We start from the raw sequence: 19,000 nt of genomic DNA, 5'->3' as shown, positions 1-19,000 counted from the left end.
ACTGAAAATATGCTTTGCATGATGGTCACCAACTATTTGGATAACTATTTAGATGATCCTCATGCCAAGTATACATTCACTAAACAAATAATTTGTGGGTAGATGTGTTCTTTTTTTTTCATTGAAAGCTCTCATCTTTGATTGTGATGTTGACGATCGGAGGTTCCATGTTTCAATGCTTTCAGGTAAGACACTTCACTGTCATCATTTTGACAAAACGGGGCCATACACATCTCATCTCGCATGTGCAGGGTCATGGCTATTAGGCCACTCTCCAAAAATGGTACTAAACTTTTTATTTTGTCATCTCTACAGTAAAGATAATTGGTCTACATTGCTACTGGTGAGTGTGTCAAGGTCAAGGTCAGCCAACAATAACATAAAAACCCACACACACACTGCAGGTCATACACCAAATTACAAAGCAGTAAACATACTTTCTTCGTAACTCAGTAAATTATCCCAGAACTCTGTGAAAGCACCATTGCTTAATTAAAACAAATAACTACAACTACTAAAAAAAAAAAAAAAAAAACTAAAAAGTTGGTCTTTCGTCTCGTCGTTGATCGGCGTCAGTTGCGCTGTTATCGATACGTTATGTCTGTCCGTCTGTTGTTCACCAGAATCATCCGCTAACGCCCCTCAAGGCGAGGCTTCTGATTGGTCGACGCTCCAGCCGCAGCCCCCTTTATCCCCCCTCGCCCCGTCGACCTGTCGACTAACTTGTTTTCGAAGAACGAGCTGTGGCGGACCTCCCGTCGGTTCCCCCCACCGCAGCGAGGTCACAATTTTCACCGTGACCGTGACCGCGGTGACACGGCGCGTCAGCGGCTGGCATTCGCGGCCACAGTTTTGAACGTGTGTGACGGCGGTGCCCCTCCCCTCCCCCACCCTCCCGTCCGCCTCTGCCGAGCGGTATGTCGTGGGCAGAGCCCGGAGGGAAGAACAAACTGCAGCTTTAATGTCGAACGGGTTCTGCGCTGAAAGCCAAACTCGTGTCAGTCGAGTCTCAAACGGCAAAGCTGTGAGCTCCGAGTGCGGACGAGAGGAGTCGGCAGCCCACCGACGTCGCGTGAACACCGCTTTTGGTCGGAAGACTACACCGTCTGCATCAACATGGTGACTCTGTCAGCCCTGATGAGACCCCTGGCTTCCCAGCTCCGCCGACGGCTCGCCGCACACGGCACCAGTCACCGGACGACGCCCGTCAGGAGATGCAACCTGACGGCGTGCTCGAGCAAATGGGTGCTGTCGCAAAGTAAGTCAGTGTGTGGTGTGTGTGTGTGTGGGGGGGGGGGGGGGGGGGGGGGGGAGAAAAAAACAAAACATTTTCACGTTTCTACATTTGCGTTCCTACTTTTTCTGGTGACAATAACAGCTTGTGGTGCCGCGGTGTTTGAACGGGGACCGTGGTATTGCCCCAAGTACACGGCAGCAGCGATGCTGTCTTACGGGTTAATGTTGGCTCCGAGGCCCCTGGTTGTCCATCGTTTCACACACAGCCCCTGAGCCCCAGCAAATCGCCGATTGTCAACAGTGAAAACGTGCACGGCGCGTGGTGGAAAGCTCGGAGTGGACTTTCCGCTTCACTGGATTTGGGTCATACGCTGAATCTGTTGACTCGGCTGTTCAGTTAGCAGGTTGCCCCCTTCCCCAGCAGCACCGCCACCGGCACTGATGCTCCCCACCACTGACGCACAGAAGGGGGGGGACGTTCGTGCCCTTTAACCCACTTGGGAACCTGTTGCGTCAATTGAATTTGTTGTTTATAAGTGTAATGAAAGGCATGGTGTGTGTGTGTGTGTGTGTGTGTGTGTGTGTGTTTTTTTTTTATGGTTTAATGATTCTTGATCTTGTGACTCACTCATTTGTGCAGAGCAGGAGGTGAAAATAGGTCGTAGATTCTATAACCAGGCACGAGCAAACTATGGGGCGGTCGTATGAGGCCCATTTAGCTTTATAATCCAACCGAACTTGAAGAAATGATGTTAATAGTCAGTAAGGCATAAAATAGCTGGGTTTCATCCAGTTTTTCAGTGAAGAGGTGGCTCACCAAAACACTCCATCCATCTTCTTCTGCTACGGCCCCCTCTGTCAAATTTTGGAACCCGATGTGGCCCACCAGTCAAAAGGTTTTCCCCCTGTGCTAGAAGATAAATCTTGACCAATTGGGAAGTTGAAAAAAACAAACACTTCCTTTATGCTTATCAGACCTTAGTTGTGAGTCATTTCCCATTTTTACGTGTCTTTGCCAACAAACTATTTGAGACTGTCAACCCTGTCTGACGAGTTGGAGCAGCTTCCCCGGCACGCCCATTTACACGAGGCCAGTTCAGTTCACGTCCTGGGCCCACGCCACTCGGTGACAAACGTTCAGGTGTTGTCATTGAATATTGTTGAAGTGAAGTTGTTTTAAAGGTCCCCTTTTCCTTGGTCAAAGTTCATATTGGACTGAAACTGTTTAACTGTCGAACGGCTGGTTTGTCAAGTCATGTTTTCTGGGCAGCGTCTCCACAGAGAAATCATTCACACTCCTTCAAACTAGATGTCTGCCATTAGGTGACCATGCCATGTTCTTCAGAGTGTTTTGGCCTTTTTTTATATTCCATAAACTGTTCTTTACTATTCTGATTGGTTCCATGTGTTTGTCATCCATCCATCCATCCATCCATCCCATCTCATATTGTCTCACAGTAAGTGAAGTGGTTTTCCTATCCTGGAAAACCCTCTCCTCTTTTGCGTTGGTTTTGAACAAAGATATTGCTGATAGCAAGCGTGAACAGTTGCTGGCATTTACTCGCTTGAGTACCGATGCTCTCGCGAGGTCTTCTGAAAGAAAGCCTAAATTTGCTCTTCACCAAAACTTGTGGCGGTTGTTTTTTTTCTTTTTCTCCACCGAACAGCACGTCCGACATTAGCACGCAGCTTCACCATGTGTTTGTGGTTGTGTGCTTATTATGGGCACTGCACTGTCGCTGTGTTTGCAGTGGCACAGTTCGAGTTTATATGGCTGGGAGGAGCACTGCACTATCACTGCAGTGTCCATAGTTAACATATGTTTACTTTGGACACAACATTAGTAGTAGTCATCAAATACATATTTATTGTCCTTGTTATAATTTGTTATCTATTTGAAATCTCTTTCGCTCTGTGTCTTCGGTCGGTTTTACTGCATCATGAGCATCACAGCGGCATGTCGTCCGTTCTTATTTCGATCCGTGAACCGAAACCATCATGGAAGATGCATACGGTCACCTCGTGTCGGCCGATCTCTTGCAAGATGGGAGTCACTGCTTGGGTGAGGTCGCTGCTATCGTAAAGTCTGCGCCTGTGAAGATAAGAGGATTTAATGTGGAAACGGTTTTCAGTGTACATAAAACACACCAGTGTGTGCATCCCTGTTCCCGTCTTCCTGGTTTATCTTCCCACCTGGGATGGTTTTGCATGGTCTTCGCTTCTTCAATATTAGGATGCACTGATATGGATACGAGTAGAGTATGGGTATTTGCATTTCACTACTTACCGATGCTGAGTACTTGACATGGCCATTACAACATTGTAGAATTATGTTGCAGTACAAATACAAATTGGACCAAATTGCCATGCAAATACATATACGACTGGTCTCTGTGTCGTGGTGTCAGCACGTACTTTACGAGTATGAGTAGAGTACTCGACCCCCGTATCGTTACCGATACCAGTAACGGCATTGGTGCATCCCCATTCAATGTGGGGGATGGGCATATAACCGAGTCCTCTTTTAACAGTGGCTCTTTTTTCTGCATAGAAATAGCTCAGCACAGGAGGTTAATAGCCAAGCAGTTCATATGACTGAGTCATTATTTGATTTTCTGTCCTGCAAAGAGATTTTTCTTGAAGCGTAGCTAAGAATGGTAGAACGAGTGTCTTCTGAGAAATTTTACACACCAAACCATTTGCTTCGTCGTCTCTGGAAAACACCTCAACGAGTCTTTTTATCAGTGGCCTGATCAGAAACAGAAAGTTTCCACCAAGTATTCACTGACTGATCCTGGTAACGTTTGCAACGTCGGAGCCGCACCTGCCTCGCACTCGGACCCGTTAATGTTCACCGCTGCAGGCGGTCCGCTCTAGTCTTTCCCCGGGAGAGGAAACTGGTGTTGGCTTTCCGTCACTCTGCGGAGTAACAGCGAGCGAGGAGCCGCGGGTCTCAGTTTCACACGGCCTGGCCGAACAACCTCCCGTTTCTCATTAAGACCACGAACAGATTTGCTCATCTGTTGAGTAACAGAATACGAGGCCCGCTCGCCCCGGCCGGCGACGCTGAAACCCGACGAGGATGAAGGTCGTCTCTCAGTCAGGCCCGTTCAGCTCGACCCTGGACGGAAACTTTAAACTCCCGGGACTAAGCGGGTGGGAGGCGGTGGAAACAGGAACGCTTTTGTTTGCTCTGACAACATAATTTGACGCTCGCTCCTTCCTTGGAGATTTTCCGGAGAATTTTCTATAGACCTCAGTTTTTTGAATTTCAAGTTAAAAATAAGACGACTAAAAATATAAGAAGAAAAAGGGGAATTCTTGGGAAAGCTGAGCAGGGTTTTCCAAAGCTGGACCAAGGACAGCAGACAGACGTTGGCTGCTTGACCTGCCAGAGGTCTCGCTCTGGTTTCCCCTGCTGAGGAGGAGAGCTGGGGGCGTGCCAGGACATTCCGCGTGTCACTTTCTGTACAGCAGCCAGTGCAGCTCTCTCTCTCTCTCTCTCTCTCTCTCTCCCTCTCTCTCTCTTTACCTCCCTCCCACACTCTCTCTGCCTCCCTCCCCCTCACTCTCTCTCTCTCTCTCTCTCTCTCTCTCTCTCATTCATTTTTTTTCATCATTTCCTTTTCGAAGATGTAGGAGCTCTAGAAGGAAGTATTACCGCTCACTTGCTCCCTTCTGAGTCAGTTCCTCCTCACAGCTCGAAGGACTTTTTTTTGTCTGAGTCAAGCGGAGACACTGTAGGGTTGAAATCTTTTAAAAAAAAAAATATATATATATATATATATATATTTATATATATATATATATATATTTCTTAGCGTTTTTCTTTGCACCAGCCGCTGTTTGCCACTGATTTTTCCATCTTGGAAAATGGACTGTCTAAGAGCGAAAGAAGCTGCGGAGGACAACATGAACAGTAGGCCTCTGTGTTTTCCCCATCGCTGCCGCCGCCGCCGCACCTTCTCTCTCTTCCGGAGATTTAAATCTCTCCCCCTTTCCCTCTCTGTCTCTCTCTCTCTCTCTCTCTGCTCTCCGCTCCTCTCCCCGCCAGTGCATCCCATGTGGCAGGGACCCCTGGCGGTACCTGGAGGGGATCGCCAGTCGCCCATCGACATCGTGGTGCGCAAGAGCGTCTTCGACCAGCAGCTGAAGCCGCTGGTGGCCGAGTACGACCCGGAGACCTGCCAGCAGATCTGGAACAACGGCTACTCCTTTCTGGTGGAGTACGACGACGCCGGCGACAAGTCGAGTGAGTAGCGGCGGCGCCGCCACGTAAACGCACTCAAACCCGACTGCATGTCGCATTAAGAGTTGATCAGAAGTGAAGAAATAACCCGTGAGTTGGGTCACGGACTGTGAGCAAGTGCTTTCCCTTTAACTGTGAGTGGATTTAAAGGGGGTTCCGGCTGTGGCGAAATGCATGTTTTGATCCACACAAGGGGATTATCCCGTGCCTCACCCCCCCGTCTGCCTGCCTGCCTGCCTTAAAGGACCCACTAGGTGCAGGGGGGGGGCGGAAATCGGCCAATGCTGCACTTAAAGCTGTGGATGAAAGCCTCAAATTCCATGTGGGTGTGCTGACAGTCATGTGACCTGCTTGTGTTTCCTGCCCTCTCTGCAGTTGTACCGTGTATGCACACTATTGTGCTTTTGGTAATTGTGGTGAAATCATTTGCCTGTGACCAAGTGCAGTTTGACTTTTTAAACCTTGAAGTCAGATATGGTTTTGTTCAGTTGTAAGTTTAGGGAGTTTTTCTTCTTTTTAAATTCTGACCTCCTCCTCCTCCTCCTGCTAGCGCTGAATAAAGTCGCCTATTAAGTGCACATTTCAAGTAAGCAGTTAAATATAGCAGGATTTAACGCATATCCTGTCTGTAAATGGAAAACTGTAACAGGTAAAGGTGCTTTATCGCGATATCTGTCGATACTGACATTGACAAATAATTTACAGATGTAGTATAACTTGCCCAAAATATATTGTTGCCTATGATAAGAGATCTTTATGTCGCTGGTTCTTGAACAGCCACTTCTTTAAAGTTATCACTAGTATGATCAATTCCTCAGTGTACAACAGGAAGTGAATGGAAGAAAGTGCCTGTCTTTTCTTTTCTTTTTTTCCCCCTAACGGATTGTATTGTGCATGCCGTGACGTACCCTGCCCTTCTTTTTTTTTTTCCCTTTTCTTTTTTTTTGCTGTGGTGTGCAGCACTGAAAGGGGGCCCCCTGCAAGACAAATTCAGGCTGTGCCAGTTCCACTTCCACTGGGGTGAGAGCAACGCCTGGGGCTCAGAGCACACGGTGGACCGAAAGCTGTTCCCCGCAGAGGTACACACGCACACAGATACACACAGCGCGACAACATCAAGCCAACAGCTGCAAAGTCACCACACAGTGCAGCTCACTCACACTGACGATGTTCTGACCGAAGCTGGTACCCGTTCCACGAAACAAACTCGACAGTGTTTCACTGCAGGGTCGTGCCTTTACATGTCCTGGTATCAAAGAGCTTCTGTGAGAATTGTACGAAATATTGACTGTGTGAAAATCAAAGCGTCGACTGGAAGTGCTTTTGCACCAATGACTTTTATCCTGGCAACACTCACGACCCCTGGATGCAGGAGAAACGGTAGTATGAAAGGAATGGGTGGGTAGGTGGATATTTAAAATACCAGATTTGATTGATCGTCTGTTAAATCTCATCCATCATCTGATAGTCCACATCTGTAGTCAGTCTGTTAGATCCAGATGTTTTGAGTTGTGTCTCAGCTTTAAACGCTCTTTGTATGGGATTGTGCTAAGATGCTTCAAAGGAAAGGTGTCACTTTAGAGATTGGGGGTATTGAGATTTAATTAAAAAAAAATGATATACATAGATAATTAGTTGAACTGTTTGAGTAACTGAATAATTTATCAATTAATTCTCGATAGTTTTCAAAGGTAACCAACCCAAGTCTGCCCTGATATTGAAACGATTCCAAGTCTTTTACATGCAGCAATTTCTTTATTGAAAGGCCCCAGTGTTTATGCTGCAGTAATAATGCTCTTTGCTGGATGTAATTATTTGTAATGATTTAATAAAAGTTGCAGACAGGATCCCTTTCTGCTCTAATGCCTGAGAATAATCCAAATTGTTTGTCATGGACAGTTTCATTCTGCTGAGTTGCAAGGAAACAATCACACAGAACTCAGTTCCAGTGACACCTCGCAGTGTTGAACAGTGCGGAAATAGAGGTGTGATAGAAGAACCACAGTATGTTTAAGAGCAGAGCAGAGCAGAGCATGACTGACTGCTGGGCTCTGTCACACACACCCACACACACACACACACACACACACCCTCTGTCATTGTTAGTGGTTGAAAATAAACCAGACATGCTTGTTGTGAGTGTAATGGAGCATAGCAGTGGTCACATGGAGGGCAGTTGGTTCCGCCTCTTAGTGACTACGCCATGAACATTATGAATGTGTTGTGTGTGTGTGTTTGTGTCACACAGAATAGCTTTTTATATCTGTTGCTTCACATGTGTAACGTTTCATAGCCGCCTCAGGCTTAAAACCAATAGCAGCAATTTACAGACGGATTTAAGAAATAATTGGAATGGGGACGATGGCATTGAGAACAAACTAATGTATATTTATATATATATATATATATAAAAATGTTGTGTGTGTATATATATATATATAGACACACATGCACTCAACAGTGATGCTAATTGAATTTGTTTTGTTTTTTTTTAGCTCCATTTGGTCCACTGGAATTCCGACAAGTACAGCCTGTTTGAGGAGGCCGTGGCGGAGGACAATGGACTGGCTGTTATCGGTGTCTTTCTTAAGGTACACAAAGCAAGGCTCAAGGTTCAGTTAACTCGTCACGTCAAACATGTTAAACAGCAACTTGGAAATTCATGACCCAGGTCCAGGATTTCACTTGTAGCAAAAAGGACTGAAACCTTACCCACCTTGTGATATTATCCAGTTAATGTGATGGCAATAACCGATGCAAACCTATTTCATGTGGCAGTGCAGTTCACACTGATTCTTCGGGTTATGCTGGAGCAAAATCCAGATTAAAGTCTCATCCATGCGTGTGTAGGTGGGAAAAAGACACGAAGGCTTGCAGAAACTGGTGGACGCCCTTCCTGCAATTAGACACAAGGTAAACACAGCACGCACGCATGTGCGCCCGCATGCACACACACACACACACACACACACACACACACTGTCCCAGATGGCCAAATGTCATCCGAGGGAGGATTTGTGAATGTTCAAAGTTATAAAATACCGTTTTGTACCTCTAGGGGTTATAGTCACACTCTATTACTAAATAAGCTAACAACATAAACGGAAAGTATTATTTTGTACCATTTTTTTTTTTAGCTTATGTATTTTAACCATACCTCTATACTCTCAGTTGTCTTTTAAAGCAGTACTCAACACTAATTACGTCAGTATTGGACAAAGTGTTATGTGATATTGAGATTTTGATTAATTAAACAAAGTGGCTGTCACCTGGCAGGTGTCACAGTCTAGTGACTGAGGTTTGATTCAGAAATTTTGAATGGCATTATGTCATGCTGGGTAGAGCGTGGAGTCCCTCAGTATGCCTTCTGTTCATGTTCAGGAAACGCACACAAAAAAAACAACAACTCATTAAAAATAAAAGTCTTCTTTGTCATGCAAATTGTTGCTTATAACATCTTTCTAAATGTTCTGTATTAATAGTATTAACTGTTTCATTCATGTTTCATACTGTAGATGGACTCCCTCTAGTGTTTCAAGAGAGATACTGTAGTCTCTCAGGCACAAAAAAGACGGATATTACGAGGACATTCGCTGCCAGTCAGCAGTTTGGACACACTTTCTCATGCAATGGTTTTTCTTTCATTTTAATGACCATTTACATAGATTCTCACTTAAGGGATCAAAACATTAAATTAAGCAAACATATGGTATTATGTAGTAAACAAAACACTCAACTCAAAAACATTTCATATTTGGATTTCTTCTATATAGCCACCCTTCATATAAAACATTTAGAGTTATTTAACAATGTTTTTTTGCTACATAATTTCATATAAGTTACTCATATATTTGATGTCTTTAATATGTATCAACAATGTAGAATGGAGTGGAGATAAAGAAAAACCATTGCACGAGAAGGTGCGTCCAGACTTCTAACTGGTGGTGTGTATTTGGAGGGCAAATATGCAACAGTCAGCCGCTGGTCTAATCAGGTTCCTGATACAGAGATTTGCCTGAATGTCACCTTGTTAAAATGAAAAAAAAAATAATAATATGTTCATGGTGTTGTACTCCCTTATCTCCTTTTTTTTTTTTTTTTTTTAACTACAGAGGTGTACAATGATATTTTTGTGTGTGGTTTCTTCCCATAATCCTTCAAACTAGTGCGACGTCCATCTCTAATGTGCCTGTATTTTTTTTTTTTTTCCTTTGGGCGCGCAGGGCAGCGTGGTGGAGTTCACCAAGTTTGACCCTGCCTGCCTGTTACCTTCCAACACTAATGATTACTGGACGTACCACGGCTCTCTGACGACGCCCCCTCTGACCGAGTCGGTCACATGGATGGTGATGCAGCAGCATATAGAAGTCAGCCATGACCAGGTTTGTGCCACCGTGCAGATATTTCTTCACATGAATGGGGGTCAGGCTTTGTAAAATGCTGCACCCCGCCAATAATGTAAAGACAATGAAATATTTACATTACGAGTGGTCAATGAAGGCTTTGCACAATTTACACATTCATTATTGTTTTTAGTCCATCGTGTTGTCTAATGCGAAAGATTCAGAAGTTTGAATGCTTCCAATCTGGACCCAGAAACAAAAGAACTCCAGCAAAGTGTTTGACTCAGTTTGTATTTTAGTGCGCTGCACTGGAGACAGTTCAAGCGCACACTATCTGCAAAGAAGCACACACACACACACACACAACAGCAAAACTACTTTTGTGTATAATAGCGCCACACTCTGGAGTGACGGTGACACTCCACATTTCAGCCACACGTCAAACTTTCCAATGTGAAGGAGCAAAAATGAATTTATAATCTGTTTGCTGTGCTGGAATCCATGACATCGGCACAAACGTCCGTATTTGAACAAGACAAACTGAACTGAACTCAAACCAGCACACATGACCCTACTCTGGTCAAACCTGCCTTGAAATGGCTGAACTTGCAACACTTGTCGTCCAATTTATGATCACACCGAGCTACAGAGAAGGACTTTTTATTGTATTTGTAAAATAAATAAATAAATACAATAGAGTGTTGGTTGTCGATATGCAGTCCACACACTATACTATTTAAAAAGCTGTCACTTGAAGCTCAGCTCAACTCAACACAATAAAAACAAACTTTTAGATTAGAATAAAATTAAAATAAAACTCCTCAACGTAGGAGACAGACGGTGCTAAAAACATAAAAACCATCGTGGCACACATGCCCGACGCACCATCGCATACACACGATAAGATAAGGCGATACAAGGCACACAATAACAATTTAAACAGCATTATAGACGTGAAGCAGCAACTTTGTTGACTTAGGAATGCCAATGGCCTTTGGGATAAAGGACTTTCTGAAGACACCATAGGACAGAGGGGCTCTGATTAGAGATATTCTCTTGATGTTACTCCTCATCCCTCTAGTATAAATGTGGGTCAGAGACTTTGTTTTTTCTTTTTTTTGGATACTGGCGAGCATTTATAGCTGTAAGAATGGTTGGAAGATATTCTGTAAGTCAGTTTCCCTTTTCAGGCTGCTGCTTTTGCAACGGTGTCAACCTCCAACTCCGACAAGTTTTCTCTTATTTGCTCTACTGCCATACCTCTGCATCATTAACTCTGTAGGCAGTGCCAAACAAACCTCGGCCAAACAGACGTTTGACATTTGAATAAAGATTGTCAAACTGTGATTTGCACATTGAATATTATCACACATGAACAAAAGTGTTCACGTGTCTATATTACTGCTGGTTTCTACCCTCATTTGAGAAATGCCCCAAAAAATGTGGCCGATGCCTCAAAATGATTCCCAGTGCAGCCTTTTGATCCAAACTGACCAGTTACATATGTGTTGAAAGTTTACCAGAGCCAATCTGAATGTTATTCAGGTGCTTCTCAGGAATCTAGAGGAAAACAAGTAGTCCAATAGCAGATGTTTTAAAGAACACGAACACAAAAACTGTGCTTATTTGATGAACTTTGGTTTTCACTTCACTAGTTTGAACTGTTAAAATGTAACTCCAGCGGTTTGAACTCAGCTATTTGTGAAGGGTGTGTGTGTGTGTGTGTGTGTGTGTGTGTGTGTGTGTGTGTGTGTGTGTGTGTGTGTGTGTGTGTGTGTGTGTGTGTGTGTGTGTGTGTGTGTGTGTGTGTGTGAGAGGTGACGGAGAAACCTGTTTAGACTCGGCATTCCTTTCACTCTCTCTTCACGCCCTCTCTCACTCTCTCCCACTCTCTCCCTCCGTCCCTCCCTCTCTGGCAGCTGGCCGTGTTTCGCAGCCTGCTCTTCACCTCGGCCGAGGAGGAGGTGCAGAAGAGCATGGTGAACAACTTCCGCGTGCAGCAGCCCCTCTGCGGCCGCACCGTCCGCTCCTCCTTCAGCCCCTTCCTGCAGGAGGAGCCGTCTGCTCCAGGTGACCAGCCCCTCCCCCACTAACGCCTGCCTGCCTGCCTGCCAGGCGGCCGGAAGACGTGCAGCAACCTGCTCGCCGGCCCAGTGCCAGTGCCAGAGCCAGAGCCAGAACTTTTTTTTTTTTTTTCATTGGTTCGTTCAAACGCGCGTGCTGCGCTCCACCTCCAAGTCATCCACGGTTTCCACGCAAGGAAGAAACACAAAAGTTGTGCCGAAAGTGGCCAGTGGACCATTTACACTGTAACTGGAAGGACGCTTTTAAATACCGGTGATATATAAGGGAAGATTGTTGTGTTGGGAAAATCGGTTTTAATAATTTTACATCAATGGTATTTATTCTACTGCTCACCAAAAGAATGAACATGGTTGCTGAGCTCCAGGCAAAGAAAAAGCACTCTTGGCACTACAGCAGAGAGTCTGCTCTGCCATCTTACCACAGCAGAAGACCAGAGCTGCTGCTTGTTTACAGCAGAAAGTCCAAGAGATTCTTCTTGTGCCTCTGGAGTGAGTCCATCTCACAATACGTCTCATTTCAAGAAGGCTTTTGTACCTTGGTATCATTTTTTTTTTTTAAACCTGTGTGGTAGCATGTTGGGTTCATCATTATTTGTTTTATTTTTATTTTTTTTAATAACAACATTTTTCTTAAATGAATTTTAAAGACAGAATGTATATTTTCTTCATCTGTTACAAAGAGATTATTATCATGCATGCAATACGTCTGACATTCAGAAACACCAAACACTTAAGGAGGAGCCTTGGCCCTCCCGCTCAGAACTGTCAAATATGTTACTGTTATGCACAAAAACGCACCTGGTTCCGGAAGCACATGCATTTTTTTTCTTTAACAGAAGTTCCTTTTTTTTTCTGTAAAGCTGAGGTTTTAAGAATCATAACCACAGTGCCTTAAATGTGCTGGGTAGTTTTTTTTTTTTTTTTTTTTTTAAATGTTTTTTTTTTTTGTTGTTGCTGCATCTGTGATACGATCTGTTCCATTTGGCTCTGACCTCTAATTGGTTGGTTGGTTGGTTGTTGTTTAAACAGTCCAGGCTCAGGTGACATTGTGTTGAGGTCAAGAAAGGACAGAAATGGTCACAGAGGCGTTTTATAAAGGAGATGGTTATCAGGCCGGCCTGGCCAATCTGGAAATCAGTGGGACTCTGGAAGTCTGGCAGCTTCGCGGTGTTCTTGTTTCCCCCCTGGTTTATCTAATTATTGATGTGGTGTAATGCTAAATGTGATGCTGAGGAGGAAAATCAGCATGTGTGCGCTGTTTATTACACTGTAGAATTTGAGTCAGACGATATTAATGGACTGTTGGTAGGAGCGCTGACCACAACAGCTGTGTGTGTCTGCCGCCAAGCAGATATTTCATCTGATGTGTAGCAGTTCCATTCTGTATTCATTTCATCAGGTCATTTTCTTCCTGGGAAACAAGTACGACTATCAGTTCCAGCACATGTAAAACTGTTCAACCAAAGAAAAAACCAAAACCTTCTCTTGCAGTCCAGCTGAGATGCATCAGATCCTTTGAGTCCCTCCGCACTTACACGCATGTCCGATCTTGCTGTGACGATTTGCCCCCGATCTTTTTTTAGTTTTGCCTCGAGTGGGCTTTGTGGGAATTGGTTAATTAAAGGCCTCTACACCAGGCCAAACATTCTCTGGACTTTTTGGAGGCGAACCACGTAAACTGAAGAGATTTTTTTTCTTCCTCGATGCCTCAGTCTCTTCAAGGTCCGGTGTCCCTGCCGGCTTTCTTATTTCCACCATTCATGTTTCAAACTTTTAATTTGGTCCTCTAATACTACTCTAAAATTAGAATACTTACCAGTTACCAGACCAATGGCCTCGTTCTTGATTTCGCCTCCCAGCTTCCACTGGTTTGGCGATACTCTTCGTGTCTGCAGCAGGCAGCCAACGGTTTCACAACCAAATGAGGTCAGGAACAGGAAACTGAGCAGAGCGGCACTTGAAAATGCGTTGGAACCCTGCAATCGAGAGCAAACTTGCGTAACCTGGCATCATTTACGGCCACATTTTTCTCAGCGCGTCTCCGTTTTACATCTTTTAACGCTGCGTCAAGGAACTCAGCGCGTCGCTCGACACAGCGCGCCAAGCGTGAAAGGAACAGATGAGAGGTTTAGGGTCACGTCTACTGCCACTACTTGACCGTGAGCAGTTTGGGCAGCGGGGTAACGCTTGTCTCCATGATTCCTGTGTGACAATACAGCGCTCCGAGCTCGCTCTCCCCACTCCTTTGAAACACGGCTCCTACCCTCCTGCGCGGACGCTGGCGTCGCCCCTCGACCCCCCCCCCCCCCCGGGGCTCCCAGCAGGTGGCCACACTACGAACGATTTTACTGGATGTAGTTTATAGTTCATTCATATGTGTAAGATTGTCACAGAGGTCGAATCATTTTTTTTGTTTGGAGGGGTGTTGAAATGTTGCCTTGCTCTCGTGATTTGGAATGTGAGGAGTCTGGAAGAGTTGAAATGTTGTGTAATTCTTCTATTTGTTCCATTTCCTTGAAAGTGATTCAATAATTTACAGTGTCGCCGCTGGGACTTTGCTTTGTAAAGTCGAGACACTCCCTTCCGCCTTCACTCAAATGCCTTCTAAACTTGTGTTTTTAGAGATGCATTTGATCAGATACTTTATTCACAGTCGCCATTCTGCCTCGAAATAGTCGTGCGCTAACGTGCTGCCGCCAACACTAGTCAAGGTTCTTTTCTCGGGCAAAAGAGATCCGGTGCTGCCCCTGCCTTTTGGGCAACAGGAAAGGCCCTGCCCCCAACTAACTGCCTCTAGGTCAACCCTCATAATTACACCTGTGTCCACAAAGGATTTCCTGCTGATACGGTCGCCATAAAAAGTTTCATACTCCACCATCCATCCATCCATCCATCTATCTATCTATCCATCCATCCATCACCGCTCTGCCTTCACGTCTCTCATGATAAGTTACAGTTTTCTGCCTTCTTTCCAAAACTTTGAATGCAATAACAGAGTTCAAATGCTGATTGATCGATCTGATTGGCTGTTCAACGGTCAATGTAATCTAAACAGCCGATGGCACTTAACGAGATTCTTTTTTAATTTTTAAATGCTGCTGGATTTTGTTCCTATTTCCAACTTTAAAATGTCCTGTCCCTTTTTTCCCTCAACGCTTGTCTTCCCCCCCCCCCCCCCCCCGTCGCGAGGTGTTTTTCCATTTTCTAGCAGATGTGAGTCGTCGTTGTTTCGTTCTTATGGACTCTATATGCAGTGCATATTTCAGCCGTTTATTTGTTTGGAGGAACATTCCTGCCCCATAGGGCTCAACTCGGCCCCTCTCCCCTCTGAGAATGGTATGCTCCACCTGGATGCCTCGCATATAGTGTCCCCATCCAGCTGTGCAACGGGAAACATACAGAAACAGCAGACCGCCGCCTATGAGGGTGGAAATGTGGTCCAACAAAAACAACCCTTCGCATAATAACATTGTAAAGCTGATTTAATGATTAATGAAATAAGAAATAAAGTATTGTGTTGCTAAAGATGTATTTGTGTGATCTGTGTTTTGTTGCACCTGTGTAGACTTCACACCTGGCTGAAATGTGAAACCTGGAAACAGTGCTCTTCCATAAACTGCCCCCACTGCTCTGCCGGTCAAGGCTGGACCTGTCCGAGAAACAAAAGCTGGCCTCCGCCCCACTGTCAACCCCCACACTCCCTATTCCCACAGATACCTTTGAAGCCCCCTGACAGAGGAGGGGATGTACAAGCAGGGCCCCCACCCAGACGCCTCGGTTTCAGAGGGTGGGATGTTTACACTGCAGCCGCACTGTCAACATGGTTGGATGCGATCGGGTCTCCCACCTGCTTGAAACCAAAGACGTGGGATTGGGGCCAAGCGTTCTGCAGGTGTTTATTGTGCTTGGCTGCAGAGGAGCGGGGCCGGGGTCCACAGGAACACCCCGGTCAGTCTGCACTGGTCTTCCCCCGATTGTATGAGTGACAGACTGAGTGGAGACCCTGACTCTTTGAACTGTGTTTTGAGAAGCGTCTTTGTAGAATGGGGAAAAAAATAACATGTAAACAACTGAACTGAATTGGGACTTTGCTTTACCATTAAATGTTTTTTTATAGTCTTTGTAGGGTGAAGCCATGGTCATGACACTCGACCTTCAGATTCTAGTTAACGGACCCAAAACGCTGTGTGTGACATTTCCAGGTGAACTTGATTTGAAATTTGTCAAACTTTAAAATTGCAAATTTTCAACTATTCAGTGTTTCAGTACTAACTGCCAGTCAGTTAACAGCAAAAATCACAATGGATTAACCAAAAGTAAATTGGTTCCAAAAAGTAAAAGTTCCAATTCAGTGACAAGTTGTATTTAAACGGTCCTCACTCATCATGGGGACTGAGACTGAACATAAATTATTGAGACATTGACATTCTTTCTTGTGGTAAACTCAACATTGTTCTTAGGTTTTGTTTCAACAAATTGTTAGGAATGAAGTCATTTCTATCACGTCCTTCTATTTTAAATGCACTACTCTCATACTGTGAGATCACTCGCGTGAACTTCATACATTTTCCATAAATCCTACTTGGAGGTCCAATGGCCCTGTCTGCTTATGGGGAGTGTATATAGGCTTGTAGATCACAGATCTGTATGTTCATGGTAGGTTTGAGTTCCTGCTTTGAGAGCTTCTCTGTCTTGGACAAATTATGAACAGCACCAGTTTGTGATGTTTTAGCCTGTTCCTCTTAGTGTGATAGACTGCTAAAGTCTCTATCCTAAGGAAAGCTGGACCTTGATCTCCTATCCAGCGCTTGGGATCAGATGGCCTGCATGTCCTCACAGAACTACCGCCGCCTTTCAAGTAGCTGCAGAGAAAAGAGTGAGAACGTAAATGGGGAGGTTCAAATAGCCTCCATCAGATAAGAAATGAAAGCATATTATCACTCGAGCAGGATTTAGGATCTGCTTTCCAGTTTCTCAGTGAACTCGCTCTGCAGGAGTTGTCTCACTACCTGTGAAGCGTGATGCAGCTCCAAATGAGTATTTCCAAATTGGCTTCAGGCGTGTACACAGACATGCCTTTCTATTGAAATGAGCCTCAGTGTGCTCAGCGCAATAGTGACATGTTTCCTGTCCATGAAGGGTGCAGAGAGATGAAAAGAAGATAAAGAAGGCACATTCTTGTATTCCTGCTGTACTGTTCTTGAAAAAGACTCCTTGTAGAGTGACGGCCCACAGTCTCCTCCAGTTGTCTATACAGGCCGAGGTATAAACAGGAACACACAATGAGAGGCCCCCCGCTCCATCCGCTGAACTCCCCACCTGCTCTTCCCCCCTCGTCCAACCTCCCGTTTTACCCATCTTTGTGCGCTTCGGAGTCTCTGATGTGTTTGTTTGGAACTTCAAGTATTTCGGACAATGGACTTCCATCCAAGTGATCCTTGTTTAGACTTGTGCACACTGGACTGTGCGTCTGAACGTTTTTGAGTTCAATCCCGTTTCACGTCGTCACAGTGTAACGGGATGCACTGCTACATTGCATCTGACAATATAGACTCAAAATTGTATGGGTCAAGAGATTTTCTAACATTTTTAGGGGTGCTCCACAACTGAAGCTAGTGACGTAGGAACTCTAAGAGATAAAATGATACATTTAACTGCACACAAATGCATATGTCACAGTGCCAACAGCCAATTGTGATGCTTCCAATGGACATGTAATGGAGCTTATGAAATTATTAATAATTTTCTGTTTGTTCTGATTACATTATATTGACCCCACAGCAACCATACAAGAAAAATTACTGTAAATTCAATAATGCAAACTTTTTATTATTATTTTTTTTTGAAAACTTCGGACAATTTCAGACACAAGCAAACAAGTTATCAAAATAAATGATTCTACATTAAACTTTACTGTATTGGGTCAAAAAGGTTGGTTTTCTCCTGATTGTGCAAAGCACTTCAAAATGCCCTTTGATGTCATTTAGCGTTGTACAAATAAAAGTTGATGTATACAAGTGCAAATTACACAGGCAGTCTACAGAACAGCGTTACAAAAGAAAAAGTGGATGTGGGGAGTTCTCAAAAGTCATTGTGCTTTCTTGTGTTCCGCAGAGGTTACTGAATCTATGTTGAATGGAGTGATTGTGTTTTGTGTGGACTTCATTATTTCCCCGAGTCAGCCGACGGCATATTTAGACATTCATGCTGGGAGCGAGGTCGGAAACAGGACCTATCACACACCCACAGCATAGTGTCCATTTGTTTCCCGGTATTTTCCCATCAGTCCAGAATTTCCTCTGCAAACTTCGGCAAATTTCACAAGAGGCAGCGCTGTGAAAGGAGTTGTGACAAGTATTTGATGAGGATGTCTTCATCAAATATAAGGTGAAGACATCTTATATTTGATGTCTTCATTTTGTATCTACAGTGTAGAAAGTAGTAAACATAAAGAAGAAACAGGTGTGTCCAAACTTTTGACTGGTAGTGTTGATTTACTCAAAGTGTCTTCAAAAGCTTCACACACACACACACACACACACACACACACACACACACACACACACACACACACACACACAAATGAGCTCCTTCACTGTTCCCACATCTGTTGGGGGTCTGTAGAATTGCGGTGTGGGTTAACAGGCAGACAGACGCGGATTATGGAATAACTGCATCTCTTCATCAGTAGCTTGGCCTCAGATTAAGGCCCCCGAATTCTTTCGGCTCTGGTCCGAGGGACAAGACACAATATTAGAATGCACCTTCAGGCCATGTTGAGCCAATACATGCTCACAAGCATGTGTACCTTGTCAGTAAAAGGAAATTGTCCCTTTGTGGTGTGTGTTTGTGTTTTGTCTTACGTGTTGGGTTTTCAGAGCCGACGGTCTACAAAATTGAGCAAACTGTGTCCGTACCTCCAGTTTTAATGACGCCGTGGCCCATATCTTGCTGACTTTAAACTGGTGCGTTTGTATTTGTGAGCTTGTGGGCCTGACACAGAAGATGTTGGGAAGTGAGCTGTCAGACTCAGACTGAGGAGAGCGCATCATCTGCTCTGTGAGTAAACCTAGGATGACCATGTGACC

The 19,000-nt window shown here is 44.6% G+C and overlaps 1 protein-coding gene across 2 annotated transcripts; it reads left to right on the top strand.

The window, feature by feature from the left end:
* The first annotated feature begins 744 nt into the window (after window positions 1-744).
* Window positions 745-15,441, top strand: ca5a (carbonic anhydrase Va). 2 transcript variants are annotated; one of them, XM_076042875.1, is made up of 8 exons: window positions 745-1,258; window positions 5,291-5,488; window positions 6,446-6,564; window positions 7,981-8,076; window positions 8,336-8,398; window positions 9,709-9,867; window positions 11,748-13,994; window positions 14,037-15,441. In XM_076042875.1, exons 1-7 carry the CDS (start codon window positions 1,117-1,119, stop codon window positions 11,919-11,921), a joined length of 951 nt encoding a protein of 316 aa, XP_075898990.1. In that variant the 5' UTR covers window positions 745-1,116; the 3' UTR covers window positions 11,922-13,994; window positions 14,037-15,441. The 2 variants fall into 2 exon arrangements, with proteins under 2 accessions (XP_075898990.1, XP_075898991.1); XM_076042876.1 differs by lacking the exon at window positions 745-1,258 and adding an exon at window positions 5,011-5,155.
* Window positions 15,442-19,000: the final 3,559 nt, after the last annotated feature.

Source organism: Nelusetta ayraudi, unplaced genomic scaffold (assembly GCF_046127955.1).
Source record: "Nelusetta ayraudi isolate G7.1 ecotype Tasmania unplaced genomic scaffold, CSIRO-AGI_Nayr_v1 ptg000071l, whole genome shotgun sequence".
Lineage (NCBI taxonomy): Eukaryota > Metazoa > Chordata > Actinopteri > Tetraodontiformes > Monacanthidae > Nelusetta > Nelusetta ayraudi.
Note: the sequence above shows the minus strand (reverse complement) of the source record. Positions and strands in the feature narration are given on the sequence as shown.

Coding starts and splice junctions, on each gene's coding strand:
- ca5a (XM_076042875.1), top strand. CDS start 1,117: ATGGTGACTCTGTCAGCCCTGATGAGACCCCTGGCTTCCCAGCTCCGC. Junction 1,259..5,290: donor CAAATGGGTGCTGTCGCAAA/GTAAGTCAGTGT, acceptor TCTCCCCGCCAG/TGCATCCCATGTGGCAGGGA. Junction 9,868..11,747: donor TAGAAGTCAGCCATGACCAG/GTTTGTGCCACC, acceptor CCTCTCTGGCAG/CTGGCCGTGTTTCGCAGCCT.